Source organism: Myxine glutinosa, chromosome 1 (genome assembly GCF_964187855.1).
Source record: "Myxine glutinosa chromosome 1, kmMyxGlut1.1, whole genome shotgun sequence".
NCBI classification, from domain to species: domain Eukaryota; kingdom Metazoa; phylum Chordata; class Myxini; order Myxiniformes; family Myxinidae; genus Myxine; species Myxine glutinosa.
In genome coordinates this window covers 209,230,466-209,252,454 of record NC_136261.1, presented here as the reverse complement: position 1 = coordinate 209,252,454, position 21,989 = coordinate 209,230,466, and the positions used below count along the sequence as shown (strand labels likewise).

The 21,989-nt window shown below is 49.1% G+C and overlaps 1 protein-coding gene across 1 annotated transcript in view; it reads left to right on the top strand.

Annotated features, from left to right (window-relative positions):
* The first annotated feature begins 1,109 nt into the window (after nucleotides 1-1,109).
* Nucleotides 1,110-21,989, top strand: part of LOC144890992 (uncharacterized) — a 39,387-nt gene continuing 18,507 nt past the window's right edge. Inside the window, exons 1-4 of the mRNA XM_078772888.1 lie at nucleotides 1,110-1,141; nucleotides 1,411-1,414; nucleotides 1,554-1,580; nucleotides 21,676-21,759. Of these exons, the coding sequence (XP_078629014.1) occupies nucleotides 1,110-1,141; nucleotides 1,411-1,414; nucleotides 1,554-1,580; nucleotides 21,676-21,759 (147 nt within the window). The remainder of the gene's footprint in view (nucleotides 1,142-1,410; nucleotides 1,415-1,553; nucleotides 1,581-21,675; nucleotides 21,760-21,989) is intronic.

The window sequence follows — 21,989 nt, the reverse complement described above, 5'->3', positions numbered from 1 at the left end:
TTTAGAGAACTCTGTGTCGCTTACCTCTTTGTTGCAAGTTATTTGTCCCAGACACCAACGTTTGTCGCAAGCTGACTGAATCGGAAGGACGTCCGTATCACATGCCGGCTGATTTGAAAAGACCGCCTATCAGCAAGCAGGCGGTGTCTAGGCAAGACAGTTCCCCGTGCGCATGTCTTCCGGAAGAGGACGGTGCTGAAGACAAAATGTCCCTTTCTTGAATTCAGACCGGCTAAATATAAACTCTTACATTTACAAATGATATGAGTTTTACTGGGAGGTCCGCGGGCCGGATTGCAATAATAAAGCCTAGCAGGGTGGCGGGCCGGACGCTAAGCCTTCGCGGGCCGGATGTGGCCCGCGGGCCGGGGGTGGCCCGCCCCTGATTTAGATGTACAATAAGTAGAGGACCTGTGTAAACAGTGTTCGGATTAAGTTGTTATATTTGTCCCTGCCACGAGGAGGCGGGGCATGTTAACGAGCCTCAGGCATAAGGGTAGATTATCCCTGTTCGTCTTACCCTATGTGATTTATCCGTTGTCCCTTTTGGCACCACACCATAGACACTAGTTAGAATCCCACATTTAAATGCCCATTAATTAAACCAAATAAACAATAAAACCCAACCGGAAGTCAGGCATGGCAAGCACACACAGTTAAGCAGGCCGAAGACACGCCCCTGAGACTCGTGATTGGCTGGGGCGGAGCAAGAAGCGACTCGCTATTGGGTGGGAGTTGACCAATGGGAAGGATTGAGTAAGGAAGGACTCACGATTGGCCAAGGGCGGGGCAAGAAGCTTCCCGCGGATTGGTGGAAGGAAGGCCGAGAAGTAAGGAGTGCGCCGATTGGTGAAGACCACCGCTGATGTCAGAGGCAGACTGCATGCTGATAGGTGGATAACTGGACATGGTCGTGTTGGACTGCGCTGAGTGGAAGAGAAGCGCCGGTGACGTCCCTAGACGGCCGATAAAAGCACTCAAGCACTGACATTTTCTCTCTTCTTCTTGCCCTCCGCCCTTGCTCGCTTGCCCTCATCTATTGCCTTTGCTTTCGCCTTCCTCTCTCTTGTTCCTTTGTCCTTCCTTGCGCTCTCGTGCTTGGACCGACCATGTCGAGTACGCCACCGGGAAACCAGGAGAGGTAATGGGAACTGCAGTTCTCTGAGCGTACGACGTGTGGACGGGCGCGGCTTGCTGCAGCATGACGAGGCCTGATGCGAGCGCTGCGGCGCGAACGGGCGCAACAAGGCCTAGTTCCCGCCAACGCGCGCGTTTCGCGCGGTCACCCCGGCCGGACCCATTCACAGACCCTGTTGAGACACTGACGAAGCCCTCGAGCTATTCAGAGCTAAGTGCACACAAACACATGGTTATTTTTTTTATGTATCTTCCCTTCGTCTGTGTTATCAGTCTGGTATGGGAGCGCTCCATGTGGGAACAATATTTTTTTATCATCGCGCTCTTCTTGTCCTGACCTCCATTGTAATAAATCTTCTCATTATTTTCTCTGTATATTTCTAAATCTGTGTTTGTGTGAGTTATTTTCTTTGCAGGCTTTGGAACTGCCGGCGATCGTGAAGGTAAACTCTTCAACCTACTCCCCTCCTCTTTCTTTCTCCGTGCATATACATAAAATCTGCTATTTGAACTGAACGCCTTTGGAGTTAAAGCTGGCTTTCGCTGTGTGTGATTTCCCCGGGATTAACCGAGGGGAGTCACTCGACAATGTATATATATATTTAATTTTAATTTAGATTCAAAATAAAAGTTCATTTTTACTTCTGCTCCATGAACCAGCTTTGCTGATCGGTGCAAGACTTATACCATATTACATAGGGGGAAAGAGTTAGACATTAATCATGTGCAGACTGAAGGAATCACGAGACTTAAAACTAAAGAATAGATTATATCATGAAATAATCACTGACGGTTCCTGATCAAAAATGAATGATAAAATAATTATGTAAAAAATCAAGCAACCCCACTCCACACGTCATATCCCATCTATAATCTTTTTCCCTCTTCCTTTCCTCCCTGTGCGGAGAGTTTGCGATTGTCTCTGTGAACCAGTCTTTTTTCCTTAAACAGATAATACTGTTATGTCGGGGGGAGAAAAGGAATATCTCGAGCCAGGTAGATCTGTATGGGTAACATGCTTCGACTGTCGCGATAGGGAATCTACCCCGTAATAAGTTATATGTTAGTCCGGTTTGTCGGGATAAGCTGTATTGGTGTCCCAGCTACGAGGGAGCAGGGCGTGCTAAATTGTGCAGGGATTATGGATGACCATTGGATGAGATTCCTTTGTTCGTCGTCGTCCCCTGTCACCAAACCTTTGTCCCTTATGGCAATGCATACTCATATAAACACTTATATAGGCCCTTAGTGCAACAGTAATTAAATTCCCTTCCCTTACAAAGACTGTGGAAGACAAGCAGGCAAGGGCCACGTACAACACCGGCATGGGCGTCAGACATCGAGCAAGGCTGGGAGGCCACGCACAGGAGGACTGTTGATTGGCCAGGGGGAGGGGCGAGCAACACCACAGTGCGGGAGGCACTCGGCCAATGACAGGGCACCAGCGAAAGAGAACATTGGAGAAGATTTGAGAGGTCGGGAAGCTACGAAGCTCCGGTTGGTGGCGCACCAAGGCTGACGTCACATGCGAGGCTACAAAAGAACAGGCAAAGTTATAAAAGGACGCGCTGGCTGACATTGGCTCACTTGGCGCTGCACGGTCTCTCTTTGCTCTTTGTCTTTTTGTCTCTCTTCGCGCTGGACCTCGTGTTGGAGATCGGCCCCTTCGGGTTGGAGATTGGCTTTGTGTGGGGATCGCTGGCCCTGCGTTGGACGCGTGGTGCTTTTGATTCCGCGTGGTGCTTTTGGTTCCTGGTGGTGCATTGATACTGGAGCGAGGGACCTCGTGGCGTGCCGCAGAGCGAGTCGCATCGAGGCCTGGCGTAGCGCATGAGCGAGGCGGACTGAGGGGGCCGCGTTGGACGACGGACGCACCACTACTGACAGATAGGGCCGCACCCCACATTTCACAAATACATAACGAACGTTTTATTTTCCTTAATTCATTTTCCCTTGTCTCGTATCCGAAATCAGTGTGTGGGGACGTCCCGATTTGGACATTTATTACCGGCGCGTATTTTCCTGTCCCGCTATCTTTGTAAATAAATCCTTGTATTATTTTCTGTATATACCTGAATGCAGTTTTCCGTGTGGTTTATTTAATTTGCAGCGGCATTGGAGACGCCCCGAGAACAGGTAAGACTGCAGGGGTCTTGCGCCGCCACTCCACCCTGCGCAATTTTGTATAGCTTTCTGTCTTTGAGTCCACCATTGAGTTTTCGCCTCGAGAGCTAAGGCCTTCGCAATCGGCTTCCGTGACCGCCTGATTTTCATCAGAGGCGGCCGCATGACAATACTAATGATATTAATTTGAGATCCCTTCCCACAGGTGAAATGGGGTAATTAACCAAATACCAAGTATGTCCGTGGGTGCATGTATATATATATATAATTATATATATTATATTCAAAGTCAAGCCTCATGGAAGGACAAATAATGGGTGTGGGGAGGAATGAGGGGTTGCATGGAATTTGACACGATATAGAAGCAAGCTCTCAGAAAGGAAAAACTGGAACTTTGTAAGGAGTTTGGCTTCGGCTATTGATTATATTTTGGGATGAAATGATGTATTTGATGTACAATAGACCCACTCCCTATAGTGGGGTGGCTAAAGTCCAAATTTAAGTGATATCGTGACACACTGGCCCAAAGGACCAAATTTGGCACAGTTCTACTTTAGGACCATACAAAACTTTTGAGAGGGGGCTGCCCGATTTTCGAGCCCCAGGTCAAGGTCAGGTCAGGGTCAAATGTCAAATTATGTGTCTGTCATGTTTTTGCAATATCCAGCTTATAGATAACCTAAAAAACTTGGTCTTAGTCACATAACCAACATATTTAGTCAATGAATCCATTACTATTATGGGAAGTTCCACCAGGTGACGGCCATATAGGCTCAAAGCCACAACTCGAGAGAAACGAGGGAAAGGATTACGTAGAAAGGTATCCCGCAATACGAAGTTACCAAGTAACTTCGCTGGCTTTCTACAGGGTCCTACCAACAAGGAGGAGCTTTTCGCACTGCTGACGGAGGACGTAGTCAAACGCGACTATCCGCTTACCAAACAGGTTTACATTACATCTGGTCCACGAGTCCAATCGAATCAGGCTAACATCACAATGGGAGAGAGTGATCACGAAGAAACAGACAGTAGAATATGTCTTCATGTAAACGATGCCCTAAGGGAAGGGGCGACTACTGTTCTCATCAGAACCGTAGACACAGACGTGATTGTGATTCTGGTGGGAGTGTTTCATGATCTTGTGCAGCACCATCCAGGTATGCAACTATGGGTTGGCTTTGGTACTGGTCAACACTTCCGCTATTACCATGTCAACTCAATCTGCCAGGAACTTGGGGAAGACAAAGCTCGTGCTCTGACGTTTTTCCATGCATTCTCTGGCTCTGATGTAACATCCCAATTCAGTGGTAAAGGCAAAAAGTCAGCTTGGAAGGCATGGAAAGCTTACCCGACAGCCACAGAAGGATTCACCATTACGTCCCTGACTGCGTTTGTTCCACATGTGATTACATCTCCAGCATTCAATGTGATCGAGCGGTTTACCTGTATCATGTACGACAACACAACCCCACATGTCAATGTGAATGACCTTCGACAGGAGCTATTCCCAAGGAGAGTGAAGATGATGGAGAAGCTTCCTCCAACTCAGAACGCACTGCTCCAGCATGTAAATCGATGCCTGTACCAAGCCAGCATTTGGAGAGAGAGTCTGAAGCCCATCCTAGCTGCACCAAATCCAGATGGCTTTGGGTGGACCAAAGCAGATACCGGGTGGCGTCCAACCTGGACAACCCTGTCAGCTGCTGCTCTTAGTTGTAGAGAACTACTCAAGTGCGGATGTAAGGCGACACCCACTTGTTCAAAGAATTGCATGTGCAGGAACGCAGGACTGCCATGCACAGGACTGTGTCTCTGTCGCGGAAATTGTGAAGCATAAGTCATGCAGGCCGCGACCTCCTCTGTACTGGCCAATCCAGTATCCTCCCTCAGCGTATCGATGTACGTCAAAAACACCGATGCAAAAATGACCAACACATAATTTGACCTTTGACCTTCACCTGACCTTGAAATACAATATGGCAGCACCTGAGGATATTTTCCATAATACAAATGGATTCCTTGTCCTTAAAAATGATTATTTAGAGTTTAGACACTGAGATAATGTTTCTATGACAGCTATGAGCTGGATATGGCAAAAACATGACAAACACATAATTTGACCTTTGACCTTGACCTGACCTTGACCTGGGCCTCGAAAATCGGGCAGCCCCCTCTCAAAAGTTTTGTATGGTCCTAAAGTATAACTGTGCCAAATTTAGTGCTTTGGGCCAGCGTGTCACGATCATTTCCATAAGCCACTCCACTACTATGGGAGCGACAGGCAAGGTCATGTTATTATCCTCTCTGGGGTATATAGATTACAGTAGATCTATAGGCTCTGGTCCATTGGTCTGTGGTGGACGTGATAAGCATAGAATTCCTCAAGGATGTCGGGATTCCTCCAAATTTTTCAGTTTTGTGTTAAACAGCAGCAGCGACGGTTTAAAAAGGTTATCATACATGTGTGTGGTTTATAATATTTTTTACTTCTGCTAGGCTTTACCTACGATAGGCCAAGATAATCTCTTTATACACGTTAACATAACAGTTGGCCAAAGAAGAAAAACTCCTTATGGAGAGGGGATATTATGAGTCCCCTACCAGTTTCACCAGAAGGGGTTATAGGTTTGCTCTCCATCTGTCTGTCTGTCCATCCCAGCTGTGGTTTTGCAGACCTGCCACCCTTCCATATTGAACTGAAACATATTGAACATATTCAACTTTAACATATTCAACTGAAACTTGGTGCATGGCTTTATTTTGACAAGTTACAGAACAAGTTTGGTTTTGGCACGTTTCCCCAATTTTCCACAGTTATGTACTTTATGGACATAGAGAACATCACATATTATACATGGGTCAGTTTTCGTTTTCAGCTGCCCTGACTCCACCCCACTGCTTTACACCCATTGGCTGGACAGCTGGTCTGACTCCACCCCAATTAAAATCATGTGCCACCATTCCATGAAGCAGCACAGATTGGCAGGCCTTAGGCTTTAGGCCTGGGTGACAGTCCATGGCCCAGTGTAATTGGAATGATTCCAGGTATTTAACCACGATGTATTTATATATTCTCATAAGCTGTATGCATGTTTGTGCTTCAGGTATGCGTATGTCCATCAGGTTATTTTTTATTATTGCCAGCACAGAAAGCGGCATTATACACTGGCCAAATTAAGGCATGATTACTCGGTAGGGGACATGTATTGCAAAGCATTTCTCCCTTTTGTTAGTATTAATATTGGTTTGCAACAACATTAATATTGTGTTCTTATAATGAGTTCTTATCATTATACACACAGAAATTACCTTTGTTATGAGAAGCGGCCTTGGAAAAATGCCAAAATTTGGCAACTTAACACGGATTTCGCCGAAGGTGGGAAATCCTCTTTGAGAGGAGGGAGGGGAAATGAAGTCACTACAACCTCCATCGTGCGACCTTTAGTTCTCCTGTCAAGTTTGGTTGCGATTGGATAAGTAACGATCGAATGTATCGCAGTCTTAGACACCAAATTGAGTATTTTGGTATGATTCGTTGGCAATGTTCCACATCCACAGGCAGAACATCCCCATCCAGGGCACCCTTATCATGGAACATTCCGCACAGCATTCCTACCAGACAACCCTGAGGGAGGCCATGTCCTGGGGTTGCTTCAGAGGGCTTTTAAACAGCGGCTCGTTTTCACCATTGGTACTTCCCGTACAACCGGCATGGACGACGTCGTCACTTGGAATGACATCTATCTATAATTCCAGCAATCTCTGTGTGTGTGTGTGTGTGACTGTGTGTGTGTGTGTGTGTATGTGTGTATGTCTGTGTGTTTGTCTGTGACCGCTGTTTCTCGACAACTACCGGTCCGATATACTTGAAACTTGCCAGGTATATTGCTGGGGACCCGAGGATGTGCCTTTTCAAGGTTTCATATGTTACCGTTAAGTAGTTACCGAGCTATGTCCAAAAAACGATTCAACCAATCAGAGAGCAGCGAGCTATCACGTGTGCCGAACGTGGCGAACAGACTCTGCCTCGGACGGCACATTTGAGAGCGTATTCATTTATTTCACGTTGGAAAACTATGTTGCCGTTAAACTATGTTTTAAAACTAATTAAAACTAATTTGCGATTCATCGTAACTGCGATTTGCGACCTTCCGGACAGTGAAGACTTCACTTCCAGCAGCCAATCACAGAACGCTTTGTTGCGTAGGCGTGGCCGATGTGAGCGAGCGGAGCCGAGCGCGTGCGCCATTACGGTTCGTAATTCGATTTCTTCCGGAGAAAATAATAATTTCTCGATTTCTTATGCGCATTATTTCTCCCAATTCAGTCAGAGCGAAGGGCGGAAGCGAAGAGCGTTGTTTTTTTTGTTTACGGGCGTACGGGCGTACGGGCGGGGTAGAGCGTACGGGTAGCGTTTTTTTTTTTTTGGCAAGGAACGGGCACCCACGTACGGGCAATGCCCTAGTTCATCACAAAACCAGCATTCACGGTGGACCAATGCTGTAAGATTCCAAATCAGCATCTTTGGAATGCATTGTCGAGTTTTATTTTTTTAACGATGCCTAAATATATGACCTGTATTAGATAGATTATAGCTGGTAGTGAGGCACGGTAGCTCCAGAGATTATACACACAGAAATAAATTTGGAGATATGCATGCCAGTCCTTGTGGGGGAACAAAGTGAGAATTGAATATTTCCTGCAGAGCGACAGGGTGATGTTGTAGAATGATGTTACTTTAAGACTTGTACGCTTGAAGTTTCTTAATGAAGGCAGCGCATGGTGGAGAGTGTGGGCCACCAAGTTTGATTGGTTCTTACGATTATCAGACACTGAAGAAAGTTTAGTGTCACAGGATGATATCTCACTCCCGGAAAACAGCTCTTGACATTTTTCTTTGAAGGATGTGATAATAATCTGGGTGAGTTTACTTTCTATTGCTGGGCCTTTCTTTGGATTACATAAAATAGTTTGCATCTCGCCACAAGACTACCTGTACTCTTACAGCTGGTATAGATGTTGATTGTGGACACCCTCCCAACAAAGTACCAAAACTTACTGTTTCACTTGTTCAGAAATGATAAAAGGTGACATCTTATTACTGATGTCAGTGAAATAGATTGCAGATGTCATACTGGTATTTCAGACACCACTACCTGCACTTTTGAAGATGATTGCTAGCAATTCTACGATCTCTAGTGTAGAAGGGTGGGGAAGGAGGTAGGCATTCTTATGTACAGTACACCTTTGTGGTGTGATTAAACCGATTGACAGAATTGCTTGTATTGCATATAATTCATTCTGTATTTAACTTACAATGTGAATTGGCTCTGTTTTGCAGTTACGGATATCCAGATCCAGATTACCTGAAGCGTGTGCAAGAGGAATTGAGAGCAAAGGGAATTTTTAAAGCTGCTGATGTTGCATTGCGATTGCAGGAAGATAAGTGGTTTGAAGGGCGGTAAATAACTACAAAGGATAAATTAGCACAACATTCCAAAAATACTTTCTTGATTCTAAAAAAAGATGCTTTCTTTATTATTATTTTTTACCCAAAATTAATTTAGTCACTTGTATTTTATTTATGGAGGGAAATAAATAAATAAATAAATAACAACAATCATGTGTAGCACTTGTTACCTTCACCATCTGATGTACGGACATTATGTTTTCACCCCTGTCTGTCTCTTTGTGTGCAGGATATCTCAAAAAGTTGTAGATGGATTCGGATGAAATATGGTGGGCCGGTTGGGTGGGTGATGAGGACAAAATGATTAGATTTTGGTGAAGATCCGAATGTGGATCCAGATACATAAATTTTAAAAGTGATTCAGCTTTAGGGCTAAAAACGATATTTTATATATAAATATATATATATATATATATATATATATATATATATATATATATGTATATATATATGTATATATATATGTATATATATATGTATATATATATATGTATATATATATATATATATATATGTATATATATATGTATATATATATGTATATATATATGTATATATATATGTATATATATATGTATATATATATATATATATATGTATATATATATGTATATATATATGTATATATATATATATATATATATATATATATATATATGTATATATATATGTATATATATATGTATATATATATGTATATATATATGTATATATATATGTATATATATATATATATGTATATATATATGTATATATATATGTATATATATATATATATGTATATATATATGTATATATATATGTATATATATATATATATATGTATATATATATATATATATATGTATATATATATATGTATATATATATATATATATATATATATATATATGTATATATATATATGTATATATATATATGTATATATATATATGTATATATATATATGTATATATATATATGTATATATATATATGTATATATATATATATATATATATATATGTATATATATATATATATATATTGTTACGGACACGACTTAGATGTTATGATGGGCCGAGCGGAATGGCCGCCGTGTTCGCACAAGTTACCCGATTATACTCGAACGTTGGCCGAGTCGCGCTACGCTAGATCAATTGAGGAAAGGACACAGCGGCTGGGTTAAAATGACACGACACCAGGGGTACGGTTCTCAAGACCTCCGGAGGAGGTTATAATATTGCGGAAGGTTAGATTACAAGGATGAGAGAGACAGCATAGAAAGATAGGCACTTAGACACACTTATCTTATTCCCGACAGACCACAGATAAACGGGACAAAACTGACTCACACGGGGATTGATGGCAAGGAGGGGCAGGTATTCGATGGCTCAAGGTGCACCTTGGCTCAGGGGCAAATCGACCCGGTCCGGTCCAAAGATGCGGGGAGGTCGCTCAGCGCTCGGAGGTCGCGACTTGTCTTTCCAAGCTGGGGGCGCATCTGACGTCACGTCCGGTCAGTCGCTGCGTATATCCGGCGGGGAGTGACACGCCCTCGGCTCGTTAGCTCCGCCCCAGATGGAATCGGCCCGCCGCTTCTTATTGGCTGCGGGGGGTTACCGGGCTCCGCCCTTGACGAGGAGCTGACAGCCAGCCCCTTCGTGGTAACCCCGTAACCTGGAGCACATGGGCCATGGCGGCTAACCGAGCCGGAGTGAGGACGCCCACTCCCCGCACCGCGGCCGCGCCGCCCCCGCTGTGGTTGTAGTTGTTGTTGTTCCTTGAGATGATGGGTGGATGCGGAGATGATGTTGGGGGGAGGTATTGGGAGGTCCTAAACTCACTACTGGTGCCATACAATCACATTCTGGTGCAACGAAGAGTCAGAATTAATGGAAACGAGTCCTTAACTGACATAGACTAAGAATAACTAGCAAGATGTCCGAAAGTTGTCTACGTGGGATGCGGTGGACCTGGGCACGACATTTAATGGGGGAAGAAGGGGAAGGTCGGTTCTACAGAGTGTTGTTTACAGACAATGGGACTAGGGAATGGGGGATTGGGGATAGTTGGGGAGTATTGGGGAAATAGGGGAATATTTACAAGCGGATATGGAGGCCAAATCCCATATCCGCAACATTGCACCCTTCTCTACCCTCGGGGCGTCCCGACCCGATAAATTTTTACCTATTTTAGTGTGGCACTCAGATGTAGTTCCCTCTACTATTAACTCTACCCTGAGTGCGACAGTTTTACAGATATTCACAAATGAGTAAATATGTCCCCCTGCGACGTTGCACCCTTCTCCTCACAGAAACACACCCACAGGATAACCGAATCGCGGAAAGAATTCGCCAACTAAACATACAGCCGGTAGGGAGCATTATTTACACAAGACTACGCTGTTATTTACACTACGATCCAGGACCTGTTTTTGGAGGAACACATGCAGATGTTATGCATAGAGAGAGCACGCATGCCAGCATCGATACACCAACCCACGAGTGCTCTGTGGCCTTAAGGCCTTTAATAATGTGCAGAGCACCCCTTCCAAGCACCAAAAGCACCACCCCATCACACAGTCAGCACCATCCGGTGCACCAATAAAGTGTCTATAAATCATGGTGTGGTGTCGCAGCCGGCCGATGTTCTGCCGCTGGTCTTGCCTTCGTGTGGTGCACTTGGTGTTCTGGCTTCTTTAAAAATAAAGAAAGGCGCCAACCGCGTCCATTTCTTTATTGTGGCCGTCAGGGGGCCAACTATTAGTGGTTCACCTGTATGGCATAGGTGCCACGTTGACCCAGAGGTCCATCAATGGGTGGTGCTTGGCCGCAAAAGAACTGCGGTCCATTGTGGGTGGCCACCAAAATTGCGGTCCATATGGTGTATCGATCCAGGCAGCAAGCAGCGAAAGTGCAGGCCCACAACTGCGGAGCCAGCACCTCTCTCTCCTCTCTCTCTGCCCCAAAGCCAGATCCTCGGAGGTGGGAGACAAAAGAAGCAGACAAGTGAGTAAGGCGGTAAGGGCGCAAAAGTGCACACAATGTAAGGTAATGCACACTGGGGGCACATGGGAACCAGGTGAGACAGGTACGTTCCTACCGTACGCCCCCCCCCCACCAGGTAACCTACATGGCCCCTCCCTTACCCCTTACTGTATCCACAAAACACAACACTACCCATAAACATCTACTTTACACATCAACAACGTCCCTACTGTCTTCCCCGTTCCTCCCATAAACCAAATTCGTCTTCTCTCCCTCCTAACCAATCAAATTTGCCATTTTCAACTCTCATCAAAATTTGCCATCTCCAACTCAACATCATAATTTGCCATCACCAATTCATCATCAGTCCCTCCTAAGGAGGGAGAGATGGAATCACCCCAATGTCTCATCCACGTCGTGATGCGTCTCACAAATCCAACAGCAATCCTTACTTCCTGCAACACAAAACAAAGAAAACACAGGTGTGGAGTCATCATCATCACCACAGGTAAGTGGCTGCGTATGGTGCGACAGGTTCATCAATCCTAACTATTTCCTAAATGACTTTAACAACTTTACATTACCCGGGGTCTTTCTCCTGCCAAACCATTGGCCCTCTTACACTATGGGTTCTAAAAACCAATTCCCATTGACCAAACTGTGGTGCCCCTCAATTTGGGGTCTCACTCCCCCGATTCATCTCTCGGTGCCCTCGCACAATTTCTGGGCTGCGACGTGTAGCTCTCCTAGCCGGTCTACCCACCTGCACACCTCCACCACTGCAGTTGCCTCCGAGCTTACCTGCTCCTTACCCTAACCTAACTACCTGGGGAAGGCCCTCTGGCGCTCTCCCCACTCGGTGCCCTCTCTGGCACTGGGCTACCCGGGTCCGTCCTCTGGATCCTCGGGCCCCACTGACACTAACGGCTCCCAGAGCCCACCTGCGGCCTCACCTGGCCGACATCCTCACAGTGGTGGAGTGCCCAACCAACTACACACACTAACAGGCTACACGCCCAGCCATTTCCACAACACTAATGCACCCATCCGCAATACCATTCTGCAACCGCACCACAAATGCCAATATCCAACCACAATTTACCTATACCCTCTACCTAACACTTACACTACCCGCCCCGGGTACTCGTGAAAGGGGTCCACTCTTCCCCCATCCACACCTTCACACCATGCACACCACCCCGTACCACTTACTCCAACTCTCTCCACACCACTCATTCTCTGCTCCATATATTCCACACACCTGGTGCCACCTGCACCCTTCTCTCCCCAAGCGCTTCCGCGCTGATCCACAACACTCACTACTCATCCACTGCTCCACACACCTGTCCAGTTGCACACCTGTGCAATCACACCTGTTCAATCCTCACACAGCATCATCTCATCTAACTACTCCCCTCTGAAACTTGCGCTTCCCAGTCGTCCCTTTAAACTATTGCGCTCCCTCGTCATTATCATCCACACTAATCTACCTGCGTCCCCACTACAGGTATCAGTCACTAACTAAACTTAACGTCACCTAATGTCATCTTCGCTAGATCCCTACCAATATCCTAACCCACCCGGGCTAGTTTTCACTGCCATACACCCCATAAGCTATTGCTCCTTTGCCCCCACCATGGGAAGGGTGACAGGGATGCCACCCTTACCCACCGGGCCCATCGCTCATCAATCCCCCAGTCCTCTGGCACTAATAAGCCCCCCTTATTCAGAGGTACTGGGTCCCGCCTCGGCATCTAAAGCCGAGGCAATCCACGGGGGCGCCTGCTCGCCGGTGTAAGGTCTTATCCGGTCGGCGTGGACGATCCGAGGGAGGGCTCGTGGCCCCATTTTGATCTTAATGACCACGTCACAGATTTGCGACAGGACGACTCCTGGGCCTTGCCAGGGGGAGGTGAGCTTTGGGCACCTTCCCTTCCGCCTCCGGGGATTAAAGAACCAAATCTTCATCCCCGGAGCGTGTTGACTCCCCTGGCTCCGGTCGTCGTACCTGCGCTTCATCTTTTCCCCCGCCAGATGGAGTTGGCGGCGGGCGAAGGCATGGACTAGCTCCATGCCTTCCTCTAGGTGACGTGCGTACCCCTCCCTCGGCGGGTTAACCACTGTGTCTGGCACGGGACCGCATAGCAAGTCGGCGGGAGCCCGTAACTCCCGCCCATACATAAGCAACGCTGGACTGCATGCGGTGGCCCCGTGCTGGCTGGTTCGGTAGGCCATAAGCAAATAAGGGAGATGTTCGTCCCAGTCATCCTGACGGGTGGCGGTGAACAGTGCCAGTTGTTGGATTAGAGTTCGGTTAAATCTTTCCACCATCCCGTCAGATTGAGGTCTTAAAGGCGTTGTTCTGGTTTTCCGAATTGACAGGAGACTGCACACATCTTTTAGCAATTTGCTCTCAAAATTTCGTCCCTGGTCGGTGTGCAACTCCTGTGGAATCCCATGCCGGCACACAAATCCTTCCACGAAGGCCTGCGCTACCACCCCTGCTTCTTGGTTGGGGAGGGCGTAGGCCTCCGGCCACTTGGTGAAGTAGTCCATCACAACGAGGATGTACTTATTACCTAGGCGGGTGCGGGGTAGTGGGCCTAGGATATCCATGGCCACCCGCTCTAGGGGGGCCCCCCACCTGGTGTAATTGAAGGGGGGCTCTCATCCTCCGTGCTGGTCCCTTTTTGGCAGTACAGGCGTCGCATCTCCGACACCAGTCCTGTATGTCGCGCCCCATATTCACCCAATAAAACCTCCGGCGTACCCACGATATTGTCTTTGTCCTGCCCAAATGGCCGCCGGAGCGGGTACCATGCACCTGTTGCAATATGACGTTCTTGAATTTGTCAGGGACTATCACCAGCCAGGAAGTTCTATCAGAGGGAACCTCCACCCACTTGCGATACAAGATGTTATCCTTCAATTCCAGGGTCTGCCACTGAGCCCAATATGCCTTTGTTTGTGCCCCGAGGGGGGTGACCTCTTCCCCCTTTGGTCTTTGCCCCAATTTGACCCAATTGAACACTGGCCCCAGGACAGGATCCTCCTGCTGGGCCGTGCTCCATGCCAAAGTTCCGAATTCCTCATCTGCGGTTAGTGGCAAAATTGGCCCTCTCACCCGGGTTGCCCGGACAACGAGGGTCGGGTCCGAATCGCCCAATTGTTCCCTCTCCTCGTGTCTCGCACAAAATTTGCAGTTTTCCCCCAGACAAGGACGCCGAGAGAGTGCGTCCGCATTACCATGGGCCTTCCCGACCCTATGGGCCACATCAAAATCGTACTGCTGAAACTTTTCCAACCACCTTGCAATTTGGCCCTCTGGTTCCTTGAACCGAAGGAGCCATTGCAAGGAGGAATGGTCAGTTCTCACCAAAAATTTCCGCCCGTACAAGTACGGGTGGAAATGGTTCATGGCAGCCAGCATAGCCAATAACTCTTTGCGAGTGACGCAATAATTTCTCTCGGGCCTACTTAAGGCCCGACTATAATAACCAATCACTCTCTCCACGCCCTCCTGTGTCTGAGACAAAACTGCGCCCAATCCTTCCTGGCTCGCATCCGTGTCCAGGGTAAATGCCCCGTTGCTAGTGGGGTACGCTAGAAGGGGTGCGGATGTCAGACACCCCTTCAATTTTTGGAAGGCCTCGTGGCACTCCCGTGTCCAATTAAATCGCGTCCCCTTCTCCGTAAGCCGGTGGAGGGGACGGGCCAACTCCGCAAATTTCGCCACAAAGCGCCGGTAGTAGGAGCAGAGTCCCAAAAATCCCCGCACCACTTTGATGGTACGTGGTGCGGGCCACTCCTCTACCGCTTTAATTTTGTCTGGGTCCGTTTTTACCCCCTCGCGGCCGATCACGTGACCTAGATAGGCCACCTCTCTTGCAAACAAAGTGCACTTACTCGGGTTCAGCTTCAACCCTGCCTGTCTGAGGCACCCGAACACCTGGTCCAAATTAGCTACTGCCTGGGGGAACGTTTGGGCATGTACCAGGACGTCATCCAGGTACACCAGGCATGATTGCCATGGCATGCCGCCCAGTACATGCTCCATCAATCTTTCAAAGGTGGCGGGGGCGTTACACAAACCAAACGGCATCACAGTAAACTGATACAGTCCCTTACCTGTGGAAAATGCCGTTTTCTCCTTCCCTGCCCTATCCATCTCCACCTGCCAATACCCACTCTTGAGGTCCAAAGTTGAAAACCAATTTGAGCCCGCAACGGCATCGAGGGTGTCATCAATCCTTGGCAGGGGATATGAGTCCTTGAGTGTCACGTTGTTTAGCTGGCGATAGTCCACGCAGAACCGCGTGGTCCCATCCTTCTTTTTGACCAGCACAACAGGTGACATCCAAGGACTTCCCGAGGGCTCGATCACGCCTGCGTCGAGCATTTTTTCAACCTGCTCGTCAGCTTCCGCCCTCTTGCTCCAAGGGAGCCGTCGGGCGGCCTGACGAATAGGCCGGGCCTCACCGGTGTGGATCTGATGTTTCACCAGGCCCGTACGTCCAATATCCTCGGTGGACAGGGAGAAGAGGTCCAAATGGGACCCAACCAGTTTGTGTAAGGCCTCCCTCTGGGTACCTCCCAACTCTACGCTACTACGATTTACCATCTCGCAAATGGGATCGGGCCAATTCCTACTTCTTATTGAAGGCTCCCCCCGGGGTCGGCTCGGCTGGACGTTCTCGCCCCTCACTGTCGCGACTTCCTCAACTGGGGTGCAGCCAGCTACCCTCGTGCCCCTTACTATAGTGCGTGGTTCTGTACTCATATTTATTACTCGGACGGCCACTACCGGTCCGTCCGTTTTTACAAGAGTGCGGCCCACGATTAAACCCGGTATGGACTGCGCTGCCACCGGTTCGACCAGGCCGCAGGACTCCTGCCATGTTGGGCGAGCTGCCCACCGGGCCGGCACTATCACCTCGGCCCTTGGGGGGATGGTCACGGCCTCGGAAGCCTCCAGCTCCGCTCTCTCGGCCGTGCTCACTCCCCCTAACGGCAGCTCTTCTACTCCCACCTGCAGGATCCCCCGGCACAAGTCGATTTTACAACCGCTGGCAGTCAACAAATCCAACCCTATTAAACATGGGTCGCACACCTCCGCTACCCAAACATCTATCTCCCTCCTTACCGACCCTAACTTGAGGGTCACAGAACCACGCCCTATGATCGGGGCCGTTACCCCGGTAGCAAGTTGCAAACTATAATTTTGCAGGCGCTGGATCTTATCCCAGCCACCTGCGCTCGAATCAAGGACCACAGGGCTGATGATCGTGGCGCTAGCTCCTGTGTCCACTACGGCGTCTACCCCCACGCCGGCAATTTTGCATCTGATTGTCAGGCTACCGGTTCCAATTTGGCCACAATAAATGACCTGTCGCGTCAATGAGGGCTCTCCTCCATCCTCTTCTGCCGAACACCGCCCTATGTGCCCGACACCTTCTAGTTTCCCGGGGTCTGGCGGGGGGGTGTCTGGGGTCGGCTAACCCGCTCCCCCCTGGGCAGAGTTGAGGACCTCAACCGCCGGGGATCATCCCGGCGCGCGGCTCGAGAGTGCCGCGCCAGGTGACCCAGACGGTTGCAGGTATAGCACCTCACCTGATAAGGTGCTTGCCTCCGGAATTCCAAATTTCCCCCCCTGTAGGTCCGAATTGGATTACCCGCTCGTGGTCCACCGCGGGCCACCTCCGGGGCCGCCTGCCATGGTCCAGGTCCCGCCAGGCGCTGGTCCACCAGCCTCCGGACCATGCCCGCCAGGTCAGGACCCACGTCGGGGGCGGGCCCCCTAAGGGGTCCGCCCTCCATCGGGGGTCCCACCTGGCGGACCGCCATTGCGAGACGCTCGCCCCCCCGGGCCAGGGGCCTCGCTGCTTCCCAACGGGCCGCAGCGTCAGCCGCCTGGCTCAGAGTCTGGTGGCGCCACATGGCGAGCTGTTGCCGGAGCTCAATATCCGGGAGGGCCTGCATAAAATGGTCCAGCGTCAGGCTTTCCCGGGAATCCGCTGCCATGCTAGCATGTGTGATCCCCACTGCGCGGCGAATGTCGTGGGCAAGCTCCCCGATGGCTTCCTGGGGCTTGCGCTTTCGCAGCGCGAGCTGAGCTTTAACAAGCTCGCTCTGCTGTTCAATGCCGAATCGATTAATTAGGGCGTCGCGGAGGGCTTGCAGGGTGAGAGCACCCGATGGTAATGCCGTCAGCACCTCCGCCGCCGCGCCGCGCAATGCGGCCACCAGGTGTACTCCACCTTCGTCCTCGCCCCAACCGTTGCCCTTACACACACAGTCGAACTGCGCCAGGTACGCGCGTAGATCACTCTTGCCGTCATACGGCGCGAGTGGGACCTTGTGGGACCACCTCGTATGCGAGTCGTTGCCCGCCTGCCGGACCCCGTGCGTCGCCCCTTGCGGGGTCAGCGCGGGGCCGAACCGGCCGGGCCCCCACAGTACATTACCCCCAAGGGGCTCTCGTGCCTCCCCGGTCCCTCCAACAACTACCCCTGTTGGTGTCGATGCATGGGTCACACCTCCGCAACCCGCTACCCATTCCATACCACCACAACCTTGCTCACCCACACCTCGCACCTCTCGTTCCATACCCTCCGGACCAGCCATACACCTCACTCTTGGCCTCTCACGAACATCCGGGTCTATCTCGACCCCCAAGCTTATTAAATCACCTGGCGCATCATACGCACGACCATATTGGTCACCACTTACACCGGGTCCTCTTTCTCTTCGCTTCTCCTCCATCACCTGCGAATCCCTCATCCGGTTAATGAGCACATCATCACGATCCGAACACAGACTTTCGTCCAATTCTTTTACTTCCTCCTTTATCTCTTTCTTATCCTCTCTCCGTCGCTTTTTAATTTCGCTCACCCCTTCTTCCACTTCTTCTAATTTCTGCTTCACCTCCTTCATCTCCTCGTGCGCCCCTTTAAGTTCTTCCTCTAACTCCACTTTATTTTTTTCGATGTGCTCCCGCACCTCCCGCTCTTTAACCTCCATCACCTCTACCACCTTGTCCATTTTCCTCGTCAGGTCCTCATGTACCGTCTTACACTCTTTTTTAATTACCCCTACGTCCTTTTTCATCTCCTTCTGTGTCGATTTTAAACCCTCTATTACCGCTGTGTTCTTCTTTACCTGGTCCCCCAACTCCTTTTGTCCCACTGTCAGTTGTTCTACTCCCAGCGTCAACTCCTCTATACCCCCTTGCAATTTTACAGTCCCCTTTCTCACCTCCTTCTCCATGCGCTCCTTACAGTGCCTCACCTCCTCGCGCACTCCTCCGACCTCCTCACTCACACCTCTTCTGATCTGCTCTCCCATCACTTGCATCTCCTGCCCAGATGCCACCCTCATCTGCTCCATTTCCTCCCTGTGAGCATCCAGTTTGGTTTCTACCCCCATTCTGACCCCCTCTATCTGCTGCCCCATTTGTTTAACTTCCCTTTCCGCTTGGTCCCTCATGTCCCTCAATTTGCCTTCCATCCTGTTTTCTAACCCCTCTAACCCCTTTTGCATCCCTTCCATTTGATTCTCTTGAGCGGTCATTCTGTTTTCTACCCCCATTAACCCATTTTTCACCTCTTTTATTCCGTTGTCTAACCCCTCACCGGTACCCCTCGCTTCGTCCCTCATTGCCCCCATTTGGCCCTCCAATCGCTCACCCTGAGCATCCATCCGGTTCCCCATTACCCCCATTTGGTTTCCCATTACCCCCATTTGGCCCTCCAATCGCTCACTCAATCGCTCAATTTGGCGCCCCATACTCATCTGTACAGCTGCCTGTAGCTGCGCAATGAGGGCCTGCATGTCAATCGGCTGCATGTTAAAGCCCGTTGATACAGCGGGCTCGGCTACCGCGCGCTCTTGCGAGGCGCCATTTTGCGCGCCCGCAACGTCGGGCGCAACGACGCTATTTTGTGCGTCTGCTACCCTCACTGCTTCGCTCTCCTCTTGTCCCTCATTTTGGTCCTGGATCGACCCTGCCTCACTCTCCTCTACCGGACCCCAGCCGACTTGGTCTGCCATAGCGCGACTTTCAAAATTCGGGTTTTTATATTTTGTAAAACACAATCAAATTTCGCCGTTATAATTTCGAGCGCGTAAAACGCGCTCCGGATCGAATCTCACTCCTCGACACCAATTGTTACCCTAATGGTACAATTGGTGTTCCAAAATTTGGGCTAAATGAATTTAGTCCCAGGTCCGAATCCGACACTCCTGACACCAATTGTTACGGACACGACTTAGATGTTATGATGGGCCGAGCGGAATGGCCGCCGTGTTCGCACAAGTTACCCGATTATACTCGAACGTTGGCCGAGTCGCGCTACGCTAGATCAATTGAGGAAAGGACACAGCGGCTGGGTTAAAATGACACGACACCAGGGGTACGGTTCTCAAGACCTCCGGAGGAGGTTATAATATTGCGGAAGGTTAGATTACAAGGATGAGAGAGACAGCATAGAAAGATAGGCACTTAGACACACTTATCTTATTCCCGACAGACCACAGATAAACGGGACAAAACTGACTCACACAGGGATTGATGGCAAGGAGGGGCAGGTATTCGATGGCTCAAGGTGCACCTTGGCTCAGGGGCAAATCGACCCGGTCCGGTCCAAAGATGCGGGGAGGTCGCTCAGCGCTCGGAGGTCGCGACTTGTCTTTCCAAGCTGGGGGCGCATCTGACGTCACGTCCGGTCAGTCGCTGCGTATATCCGGCGGGGAGTGACACGCCCTCGGCTCGTTAGCTCCGCCCCAGATGGAATCGGCCCGCCGCTTCTTATTGGCTGCGGGGGGTTACCGGGCTCCGCCCTTGACGAGGAGCTGACAGCCAGCCCCTTCGTGGTAACCCCGTAACCTGGAGCACATGGGCCATGGCGGCTAACCGAGCCGGAGTGAGGACGCCCACTCCCCGCACCGCGGCCGCGCCGCCCCCGCTGTGGTTGAGGTTGTTGTTGTTCCTTGAGATGATGGGAGGATGCGGAGATGAGGTTGGGGGGAGGTATTGGGAGGTCCTAAACTCACTACTGGTGCCATACAATCACATTCTGGTGCAACGAAGAGTCAGAATTAATGGATTTAATTCATTTAATTTTAATTTAATTTAATTTAATTCATTTAATTCATTTAATTCAGAATTAATTTAATTAATTAATGGCTACACAAAGAAAACAAAAGCAGAACAACCAGCCCCTTGGATTGAAACAAGACAAATGAAGAAAGTTGTCTATGCACAGAACAAAAAGGGCTGGGACGGGTAAACTAGTCTTCTTTGAGACAACAGTGCCTCTACCCCCATTTTTGGAAGACTGCCAACCAAGGCTAACGAGCTCAACCCACCCGGGTTTGGGATCAGAGTTGTCCTTCTTCTAGGCAGATTGCCGGCCAAGGCTAACGAGTTCCACCTACCCGGAGCAAGCTTGGTTTTAAGATGCCAAACACCCGCCTTTCACACCTCCACATTTAGTTAAAACAGGGGTCGGCACGAGAAGCCATGCGGTAGGAGTTTGATCAGGAGAGGCTATTTGAGACGCAGACAATATGGGATATTTTATGGATGAGGAGTTGCTCAGTTCTCCACCACCATATTCAGTGAAATATCTTTCATTAATAATCAATTATTATTTTCTTAATAACTGAAATATCGTTCCGACCTGCTGTCTGAAGGTATGATCGCACACACATCACTCCACAAACACACACTTTGATCGCAGAGGATATAAATGATACCAGGACAGACATGCACACCCACCTGAACATATACATACTTCATAACAAGCCAGATCAACCACCTACACAACAACATAGCAATCCACAAAACCTCATATGTAACCACACTCCCACCAGAACAAATCTATGACTGTTGAGGAAACGCTGATCATTTGTGGCCACTTTGGTAAAATATCTTTCATTAATTCTCAATTTTTGTTTTCCTGTGTCCATCACACAGAAGGTTGTGTCTGTGGAGCCCCAAGACATTCCCTGGTCTTTGTGTAAAACCATCCGTAACATCCTTCTACCCTCTTTTCTGAAGGTATGATCGCACACACATCACTCCAGAAACACACACATGATAATCCTGGAGGACGTAAATGATACCAAGGCAGACATGCACGAGCAACAAAGTGTGTCCACACTTTCAACAGACAAGAGCAACCACATATGTGACCACACTTCCACCTGCATAAATCTATGACTGTTGAGGAAATGAAACGCTTTCAGGCTCTCCAATTCAAAGGAATCGGAGGGGTCCGTTTGAACCAT